This window comes from Suricata suricatta, chromosome 12 (assembly GCF_006229205.1).
Source record: "Suricata suricatta isolate VVHF042 chromosome 12, meerkat_22Aug2017_6uvM2_HiC, whole genome shotgun sequence".
Classification (NCBI taxonomy): Eukaryota; Metazoa; Chordata; class Mammalia; order Carnivora; family Herpestidae; genus Suricata; species Suricata suricatta.
Window position 1 is genome coordinate 55,128,468 of NC_043711.1, and position 11,429 is coordinate 55,139,896.

Below are 11,429 nucleotides of genomic sequence, written 5' to 3' on the forward strand. Positions count from 1 at the left end.
AAGAACTTAACAAACTCGATGCCCAAAAAACAAATAATCCAGCGCAGAAATGGGCAAAAGACATGAATAGACACTTCTCCAAAGAAGACATCAGACAGCTAACAGTCACATGAAAAAATGCTCAACATCACTCATCATCAGGGAAACGCCAATCAAAAGCTCAATGAGATACCCCCTCACACCCGTCAGAATGGGTAATATTAACAACTCAGGCAACAACAGATGTTGGCGAGGATGCAGAGAAAGAGGCTCTCTTTTGCACAGCTGGTGGGAATACAAACTGGTGCAGCCACTCTGGAAAATAGTATGGAGGTTCCTCAAAAAGATAAAAATAGAAGTACCTTAGGACCCAGCAATTGCCCTACTAGGTATTTACCCAAGAAATACAGGTGTGCTGTTTCAAAGAGGCACACACATCCCAATGTGTATAGTAGCATTATTGACAATGGCCACAGTATGGAAAGTTCCCAAGGGTCCATCGACAGACAAATGGATAAAGAAGACGTGGTGTATATACACACACACATCATGCACAATGGAATATTACTTGGCAATCAAAAGGAATGAAATCTTGCCATTTGCAACAGCATGGATGGAGCCAGAGGGTCTGATGCTAAGCATAATTAGTCAGAGAAAGACAAATATCATAGACTTCACTCATATGTGGATTTAAGATATAAAACAGATGAACATAAGGGAAGGGAAGCAAAAATAATATAAAAACACGGAGAGGGACAAAACATAAGAGACACTTAAATACAGAGAACTGAGGGTTGCTGGAGGGGCAGTGGGTGGGGGATGGGCTAAATGGGTAAGGGGCATTAGGGAAGACACTTGGGATGAGCACTGGGTGTTATATGCAGGTAATGAATCACTGGATTCTACTCCTGAAATCATTATTGCACTATGCGCTAACTTGGATATAAATTAAAAAATTTTTTAAATTAAAAAAACCCAAAACAAGTGGAAATTATACAACTGGAAAGCATAATAACTAAAATGAGAAGTTCACTAAAGCGGTGCCTGGGTGGCTCAGTCACTTAAAGCATCTGACTTCGGCTCAGGTCACGATCTCACTGCTTGTGAGTTTAAGCCCTGTATCAGACTCTCTGCTGTCATCACAGAGCCTGCTTCAGATCTTCTGTCCCCCTCCCCCCGCCCCACCCCTCCTCTGCGCACGCTCTCACTCTCTCTCTCTCAAAATAAATAAACGTTAAAAAAAGTTCACTGGAGTGCCTCAACATAAATTTAAACTGGCAGAAGAATATAATTAGCATTCTTGGGTATACATCAATAGAGATTGTGTAACCTGAAACGACAGAGAAAAAAGAATGAAGAAAAATGGATAGTGTCAGAGAAACATGTCAGAGAAACTGAGCACACCAACATACACAGTGTGAATATGAGAAAAACAGAAAGAAGGAATTTTTTTTAAGAAATGCCTAAAAAGTCTCAAATTTTGAAAACCAGTAATCTACATATTCAAGAAGTTCAACAATCTTAAAGTAAGATTACCAGGAGCTCTGGAAACTAGTCAAAGATCTACAGTAACGAAGTGTATGCCCAATGAAGAAAACGTCCAATTTTAAATGGTAGAAGATTCTGCAGCATTTTTGATGGCCCCTATGTCACCCACTCCTTGATGCTTCAAGGCACAATTAAAGCGAGCAGCAGCCAGGGCCCCAGTTTCCTTCCACAAAAAGGGGAAAGCAGGGAGACCAATTCTGCATGTTCTAACCCAAGGGCTGCCTCAAGGATCCATCTCTGTGATGCCTAACTCCGAGTTCAGATGCTCAAAAGTAGGTAGGATCATGGGGTGCCCGGGTGGCTCAGTCGGTTGAGTGTCTGACTTTGGCTCAGGTTATGATCTCATGGTTCATGGGTTTGAGCCCCATATGGGGCTCTGGGCCGACAGCTCGGAGCCTGGAACCTGCTTCAGATTCTGTGTCTCCTCTCTCTGCCCCTCCCCCACTAGCACTCTATGTGTCTCTTTCTCTCAAAAATAAATAAACATTAAAAAAACTTTTTTTTAAGTGGCTGGTATCTTACGCTAGGGAAGCCCTGAGAAGCAGTGGGTGTGGCTTATGAAACCTAAAAACAGAGTACAAATCTTCAGACAACTGGGGGCAAGAAATTACAGGCAGAAGAATACTAGATAGGAGCTAAGGTCCCAGGAAGTAGCAGGGAAGAGATTCTTAAGGAATTTAACACACCTTATAGATTTTTTTAAGTTTATTTATTTTGAGAGAGAGAGAAAGAAAGAGGGTACACCCAGGCACATGCAAGAGGGAAAGGGCTGGGGGTGGGATGAGAGAAAATCTTAAATAGGCTCCACACTGTCAGTGCAGAGCCTGACATGGGGCTTGAACTCACACAGTGAGTTCATGACCTGAGCTGAAATCAAGAGTTGGATGCTTAACCAAATGAGCCACCCAGGCACCCCCAACATACTTCCAAACAGCCTTGTATATGGGGTGCTTGAGTGGCTCAGTCAGTTAAGCATCTGACTTTGGCTCAGGTCATGATCTCACAGTTTGGGAGTTCAAGCCCTGCATCAGGTTCTGTGCTGACAGCTCAGAGCCTGGAGCCTGCTTCAGATTCTGTGTCTCCCCCTCTCTCTGCCCCTCCCCTGCTTTCTCTCTTTCTTTCTCTCTCTCAAAAATAAACATTAAAGAAAATTTTAAAAGAACATCATATAATGATGAGTTAATATGCCAGGACAATAAAACAATATAAAAACATAGCCATCAAATATCAGAGCTTCAAATATATGATGCAAACACTAAACAAATTGAAGATAGAAATGGACAGAATTACAATTATGGTAAGAGACTTCAGTGCTCTACTTTCAAAACCAGATAGAACCAGACAAAAGACCAATAAGGAGCCAGAGGACTGAAGAACACTGCGGACCAAATGGACTTTATAGACATATTATGAAGTACTGTACCCAAGACAGGCAGACTACACGTCTCTAGTACACATGGAATGCTCTCCAAGGCAGACCACATGCTAGGCCACAAGTTTTCATTAAAAAAAAAAAATGAAATCATACAAAATATCTGTTTTGATCATAGTAGGATGAAACAAAAAATCAATAGCAGAAAGAAACTCAGAAAATCCACAAATATGTGGAAATTAAACAACACATTCTTAAACAATGGGTTAATGAAGAAATCACAAGGTAAATTGGAGAATATCTTGACAAAAGTACATAAAACATACCAAACAAAACATACCAAACTGTGTGGGATCCAGTGAAAGTAGTGACTAAAGGAAAATCTACAGCTGTCAATGTTTATATTAAAAAAGAGAAAAGACTTTACTGTATTTTATTTTTACTGTTTTTAGTGAGAAAGAGAGAGAGTGCGTGCACAAGTGTGGAGGAGGGGCAGAGGGAGAGAAAAAGAGAATCTTAAGCAGACTCTACACTCAGTGCAGAACCCAACGTGGGACTTGATCTCATGACCCTGGGATCATGACCTAAGACTAAATTAAGAGTCAGATGCTCAGCCAACTGAGCCACCCAGGTGCCCCAAGAGGAAATATCTTAAATCAATAACCTAACTTTTAAAATTTAAGGAACGAGACAGAGAACAAACTAAATTCAAAGCTAGCAAAGGGGAGGAAATGACATAAAGATCAGAGAAGACATAAACAAAATAGAGAACAGAAAAACAAAAAAGAAAAATCAACAAAACCAAGAGTTGTTCTTTGAGAAGATCTACAAAACCGACATAACTTTAGCTATATAATGAGTATGAAAAAACAGAGAGGACTCAAGTAACGAACATCAGAATTCAAAGAGCATTACTACTGTTTTTACAGAAAGAAAAAGGATTACTTACAAGAGAGCACCATGAACAACAAGCTACAAGTTAGATAACCCACATGAAATCTATAAATTCCTAGAAACACACAACTTTCTAAGATTGAATCATGAATAAATAGTGAATGTAAATAGACTTGTAAGGAATAACTTGCAGGGAGTAAGGAAGACTGAATCTGTAAACAAAAGCCTCCCAAGAAAGAAAAGCCCAGAACTAGATGGTTTTACTGGTGAATTCTACCAAACACAAAAGGAAGAAGAAACACCAGTCCTCCTCAAATTCTTCCAAAATATTGAAGAAAGTACACTTCTAAACTCACTCTAAGGCTAATGTACCATTACCCTGATACCAAAACCAGACTAAGACACTACGAGAAAACCACAGGCCCAGATGAATAGCGATGTCAAAAGCCTCAACAAAATATGAACAACAAAAATTCAACAGTAATTAAAAGTATTATATGCCACATGCAAGTGGGATTTATTCCTAGAATGTGAGTATGGTTCAACACACAAACACAGATCACTGTCATACACCACATTAACAGAATGAAGAAAAAAGCCACATGATCATCTTGCTGAATACAGATATAGCATTTAAGGAAATTCAACATTTTTTCATGATAAAAACACTCAGAAAACTAAGAATTAAAAAAACAACTACTCAACATACTGAAGACCATATACAAAAAGTCCACAGATCATATCGTACTTGACAGTGAAAGACGGAAGCATTTCCTCTGAGACCAGGGGCAAAACAAGAACGCCTGCTTTTACCATTTCTATTCAACATGGTACTGGAAATCCTAGCCAGAGAAATAAGGCAAGAAAAACAAATAAAAGGCATCAAAATTGGAAAAGAAGTAAAACTGTCTCTGTTCAGTGATTACATCTTGTATGTATAAAACCCTAATGACTGTACCAAAGCACTGTTAATAAACAAATTCAGCAAAGTTGTAGGATACAAAATCAACACCAAAACATCAGTTGCTTTTCTAACTACTAACAATGAACAATCTAAAAGAGAAATTTAGAAAAAAAAAAACTCTACTTACAATAGAATAAAGAAGCAGACTTAGGAATAAACTCAGGAAAGCATCAAAGACTTGTAGGCTGACAACACCTGTTGCTGAAAGAATTAGACACCAATAAATGGAAAGAAACCCCATGTTTATGGAAAAGAAGACTTCATATTGTTAATACTACGCAGAGCAATCTACAGATTCAGTGTAATCTCTATCAAAACCCCAAAAACAAATTTTGCAAAATTAGACAAATCCATCCTAACATTCATACAGAAGCTCAAGGGAAACCTGAAGAAGAATCAAAAATACCTTGAAAAAGAACAAAGTTGGAGGCTCCACCGTTCCTGATTTCAAAAACTGCTATGATGCTACAGTAACCAAAACAGTATGGTACCGGCATATAAAGAAAGACATAAGGATCAATAGGAGAAAACAGAAATTTCAGAAATAAAGTCTCATGTATAAGGTTAAATGACTTTCTGACAAGGGTGCCAAGACCATTTAATGAAGTAAGGACAGTCTTTTCAACAAACAGTGCTGAGAAAACTGGATGGATACCCACATGCAAAAGAATGAAGTTGGACCCTTACCTAACACCACATATGAAGACTAACTCAAAATGGATCAAAGACATGAACATAAGAGCTAAAACTATAAAACTTCTTAGAAGAAAACATAGGGCCAAAACCTTACGACATTGGATTTGGCGATGATTCTTTGGATATGACACTAAAGGCACAGAGAACCAAGAAAAAAGACAAATTGAATCTCATGAAAATTAAAAACTTTTAGGGGCACCTGGGTGGCTCTGTCGGTTAAGTGTCCAACTTCAGCTCAAGTCATGATCTCATGGTCCGTGAGTTCAAGCCCTGCGTCAGGCTCTGTGCTGATGGCTCAGGGCCTAAAGCCTGCTTCAGATTCTGTGTCTCCTTCTGCCCCTCCCCCAATTGTGCTCTGTCTCTCTTTCTCAAAAATAAATAAACATTAAAAAGTTGTTTTTAAAAATTAAAAATGCTTGTGCATTAAACGACATTATCTATGGAGTAAACTGTTGTGTTCCACCTGCAAATCAAACACCTTATAAGGGATTCATACCTAGAATATATAGAGAACTCCTAAAAGTCAACAACAGAAAATAACCCAATTAAAAAAATTAACAAAGCACTTGAATTGACATTTCTCCAGAGAAGATACAAGCCATTATCAAATGGCCAATAAGGACATGAAAAGACAGTCAACATCATGAGCCATCAGGGACATGCAAGTCAAAACCATAATGAGATGTCACTCTGTGCCCATTAAGATAACTATCATCAAAAAAACAAAAAAATAACAAAAAAAAAAAAACCCACCCAGAAAATAACAAGTGTTGGCAAGGATTTGGAGAAACCAGAAACTGTGCACCATTGGGGGAAACGTGAAATGGTGTGACCACTACAGAAAACAGTATGACGCCTCCTCAAAAAATTAAGAATAGAACTACCAGATATATGAGTCAGCATTCTGATCTCTGGGAACTCCCAACTCCCAGAAGAACTCAAAGGAAGGACTCAAACACATACACCCATGTTAACAACAGTGGCATTCACAATGGCCTGAAGGTGAAAGTGACCCAAGTATCCCCCAATGGATAAACTGACAAACACGTGGTAAATACACACATATGATGGATTATTCAGGAGAGAAATTCTGATGCAGGCTACAACAGGGAGGAACTTTGAGGATACTGTGCTCAGTGAAATAAGCAAGTCACAAAAGGACAAATAGTGCATGATGCCACTTTTAAAGCAGAAGATTCAGAACTGGAGAAACACGGCTTAAAGTTAATTTGGGGAAGAGGTCTAAAAATTCAGGACACTTGTGGGGCACCTGGGTGGCTCAGTTGGTTAAGCATCAGCTCTCAGTTTCAGCTCAGGTTGTAATCTCACAGTTCATGAATTTGAGACCCGTGTTGGGCTCCGAGCTGATAGTGCAGAGCCTGCTTGGGATTCTCTCTCTCTCTCTCTCTCTCTCTCTCTCTCTCTCTCTCTCTCTCTCTCTCTCTCTCTCTCTCCCCACCCCCACCACACTCTGCCCCTCCACCACTTGTGTGTGTGCATGCATGTGCACTCTCTTAAAAAATAAATAAACTTAAAAATCAGGATGTCTTTTCCACTATTGTTTGGGCCATTATCTTGTACCTGACTTGAATAGTAACCTCTCCCCCCATCTAGCTGTTTCCATACTTGGTCTACTCTTCATACCTCTGCAGAGTTCAAATCCCAGACCTCTTCACTACTCTTCTCAAAAGTCTGAGATGGCTCTGCCTACATCGTTAAGTCCACACTTACCTGTGAGCATTTTAAGTTCTCCTCAATATGACTTTAAATGTAGATTTCCAGCCATTCTCCAATTTACTCTGATTTCTATCATATCCTCTCTATTCAGCCACACACTATTTTCATTTCAGCATCTCCCATTTTCCTTAATTCCTTGGGTAGATGATCTTTCTTACCTACACATACTCACATACTCAATGTATCTCTCGAGAAACAGCTTAAATACAATTTCCTGAAAACTTCCCGGTCCTCCACAGACAGCAATGGTCTCTCCCGCTCATTCCCACAGCCCTTGCTTTTTCCAGGTGCTTCTTGGAGGTCAGGAGACCTGGCTGATTACTGCTCATTGGACTACGAGTTCTTACTTATTCATTTTTGTGTCTCCACAACTCTGAGCCCTCCAAAAGCTTGTTGAATAATATTAGTGGCCCAATCAAGGAACTAACCTCTCTGCTTGACTCTGCACTGGTAGGACAGATGCAGAATAAGGTGTCCAATCTAGAGTGATACATTTCAAAGGTTCAGAGTCAAACTTTTGCACAATCAAATTCGTGAAGAGTCACGTATACGGATAAATAATGTGAGGACAAAGAAAGTGGGCTGCCTGGCCAGGCAAGAAATAGCTGAGAGAAAATACTAAAAGATGGATCATTCAAGCAGAAGTAGGGTTCTTTTTTTTTCTTTTTAATTTTTTTAATGTTTACTTTTGAGAGAGAGCTACAGAGTGCAAGCAGGGAAGGGGAGAGAGAGACGGAGACACAGAATCTGAAGCAGGCTCCAGGCTCTGAGCTAGCTGTCAGCACAGAGCCTGAAGTGGGGCTGAAACTCACAAACCGAGAGATCATGACCTGAGCCACCCAGGCACCCCAACTGGCTCAAGTTTAAAAAAATTCTAATCATCTAATCTAGTCCAATTACATAATAGGACTAAAACAGGATGGGGGTTCATCTGTCCTAAGATTTTCTGCATCAGCAAAGTTTTGATGAGAATGATCTAAGACCATTTATTTATTCAGTGCACATTACATACCCGAAACTATTCGAGGCCCCAGCGATATGACAGTGGACAGGTATCATTCTGATCACTTGGCCCTTTTATAAGTTCCAAAAGACAACTTTTAAAAAGTAGAGATAGAAAGCAACTCCTGGAAACAGACCAATGCACGTAGAAGAGGCTGATGGACGATGAGTGAGCATTCAAAGTAGCACAGAAAGGACAGACTTGCTGATAAAGGAAACAGGGATATCTGGTAAGTCGTAAAGCAAACGCCAAGCTGGAGCCCCACACACATCATCAGCGTCGAGTACAGGTGGAATAAAGAAGATGTGAGACACATGCTCCAAAATTTTCAGGCACTAAAACAGGAGAGTATCTTTATGACCTCAGAGGTAGAAACAGGTTTCTTAAAGATGATACAAAAACCACAAAGGAAAACAAAGCAACAGACTCAACTACATTAAACTTGGCGAATTTCAGTTAGCTAAAAGATCTCACAATCAGAGTGAAAAGAAAAGTCAAATCTGGGAGATTCCCAACACATATATCCAAAGGATCAGCACCCAAACTATACAAAGAACACCTATGAATCAATACAAAAATAAACACCTGAAAGAGAAATAAGCAAGAGATGTGAATTTCAGAGACAAGGAAACCTGAATGACCTGTAAACACACGAGAAGATGTTCACCTTATTGGGGAAATGCAAAATTAAAGCCACAGGAAACTACCATTTCATAACTGGCAGAATGGTGATCATTAAATGTCTCAAGACATTGGACACAGGAACACAGGACAAAGGGAACAGGCATAACTGCCAATGGGAGGGTGAGCTGGTGTAATCACTTGGAAAAGCCTCTAGGTGTCACTTGGTAAGGTCAGCTTCAAGATGTCTACTCTAAGAGAAGTGTCGCAAACAAGAAGAGGCAGGGCTGTACAGTCTTCCAGAGCAAAATACTAGACACAGCACAATGAATAAACTGTGGTGTGATTCATCCTGAGGATTACAGATATGAAAACTAGCAAACCACAGCTGCAGATGCTAACACGCATGAATCTCCAGAACATAATTACTGAGAGAAAAACTGCAAAGTCATACATATGTATGATTCTACTTTGATAAAGTACCAAAACAAGCCAAACGGAACCAAATATCATTTAAGGATATATATGTATTTGGTAAAGCTGTAAAGAAAAGCAAGGCATTTTGGACAGTGGTAAACCCCAGCATGGGGGATAGAGATGTGGGGGGGGGGGGGGAAGGCACATGTAAGGCGAAGATTAATAAAGGGAAACCTGACATGTGGTTGGGAGGTTCAGGAGGCATCGCTCCCACACCCTACCACTCCTCATCAATTGCAAACCCAGGAGAAGGACCTGGCTCACAGCCCCCACAGAAAGAAGAAAGGAACAGCCTAGCCAATGACAGGCCGTCACAATACAGCCAGTGAAAAGCCATTATGCTGGGAACTCCCAGTTTACTCCAGTGGACGTTTTGTTTATAATGGCCCTCCCAATCTCCCATTTCCTCTATATAAAAGCAGCCTCTCCTCTGTTCAGCAGACTGGCCTATGGTTTTGCCTGTGGTTTCATGGGAGTTTGCTTGTCCTGGACTGTAATTCTGCTATTCTTGAATAAACCCATTTTTGCTGGTGAGATAACTGGTAGTTTATTTTTTAAATGTTTATTTATTCTTGAGAGACCGCACGCGCAAGGGAGGGTCAGAGACAGAGGGACACACAGAATCTGAAGCAGGCTCCAGGCTCTGAGCAGTCAGTACAGAGCCCGACATGGGGCTCAAACCCACGAACTGTGAGATCATGACCCGAGCCGAAGTCAGTCACTTAACTCACTGAGCCACCCAGGTGCCCCTTATCTTTTAAGGTTAGCAGTAACCAGGAAGAGGCATCCAAGGTTTCCAAAATACAAGTGTTCCATTACCCTGTAAGATGTATATGCATGACATACATGTTTTATGAAAAAATATAAGGCAATGTTAACTTGAAAATAAATCTGAAAAACAGTGTAGGTTTCTTTCAAATTCCATGTACCGTTATTTCAACTTTTTGATATGTACAGTTCAAAATACTGAAAGTCCCTGTTGTACAGATGGGTTTATCTTACTTGGGTTATTTTTTCACTAAAAACAAATGGCCCATAAAAATAATGCTGTATTCCCAGCTAGCCCCACAAAAGTTGAGGTAGTATGCAAGACAGCTGAAATTACCCATCTCCTGGTACCTTCCTCTTGCCCTTCCTCATGTTCATTTCATAAGATGGGAAAACAAGGGCTCGGTGGGATTCTGTAACCTGGTCAAGGTCACGCAGGAAGTTGGATCTGAATCCAGCTTTAGTCTTCTCCCAAGTCCTGGCCTCTCCTCACACCACCCTTTCACCAAGCAAAAACTTTTTGGAAATGCCTTTATCGCTCCAAATAAGTTCTGGATAAAGAAGCCAACGTCAGGTTAATCGCCAGGAGAAGGGCCATAGGTAGAGGCTCCAGAACAGGTATGCGGAGCCTAGGAGGTCGGCGCGTGGCCGCCTCTCCAGCGGTGCCAAAGGGGCCAACCCATGGGACCCGATCCTGGTCCGGTGTCACTATCACCGCCGAGACCTCACATGGCCTCCCAGCTCCAGTCCGAGGGCTGAAACCGGCTGGTGTTCTGTCCGCGGGGTCGCGCAAGTTTTGAGGCGCCGGGACTCCAGGAGACCCCGCCTCCCCCAAGCTCGATCCCCAACCCAGCCGCCAGCCTGCCGCGACCTGCCTACCCGTTGGCCCCGCCCCAGCCCCGCCTACCCTCGTGCTGTGCGGACAGTAACTCTTGCTGAAGATCATTACTCGGTTGCCCTCGATTAGGCCCAAGAGGCGGCGCCGCAGCTCCTCGCTGGCCTCGGAGGACGAGCGGCCGGTCCCGGAGGACGACAGGCGGGCCCGGCGCCCTGGAGGCGAAGACATATCCACTCTGCGGACGCTGCCCTGGCGGCGGTTGGGGGAGGCGCCCACCTTCACCGACCCTGGGGATGTATGCGCCCGCGGCGGCGGTGGTGGCGGTGGTTGCGCCAGTGCCTCGGTGTCGCTCCCGGCCTGGCCGGACCTACTCAGGGACCGAGAGGCGGGCGGCGGCGCCGGTACTGGGCCTGAAAAGGGGGAACCGTAAACACCACCCACGCCAGGGGCTGACCCCAAGTTATCCGGACCGCCAATCGCGCCCGGCGCCGCCCCGCCCCCGGCACCGCCCCGCCCCCGGCACCGCCCCGCC

General features: G+C 42.4%; 1 protein-coding gene across 2 annotated transcripts in view; it reads right to left on the reverse strand.

The window, feature by feature from the left end:
- Window positions 1–11,389, reverse strand: part of TXNRD3 (thioredoxin reductase 3) — a 56,101-nt gene extending 44,712 nt beyond the window's left edge. The window contains exon 1 of one of the 2 annotated variants that reach the window (XM_029918252.1): window positions 10,967–11,389. In XM_029918252.1, coding sequence (XP_029774112.1) covers window positions 10,967–11,125 — 159 coding nt within the window. In that variant the 5' untranslated portion in view covers window positions 11,126–11,389. The remainder of the gene's footprint in view (window positions 1–10,966) is intronic. The other variant, XM_029918250.1, reaches the window with a different exon arrangement.
- Between the last annotated feature and the right edge of the window lie 40 nt (window positions 11,390–11,429).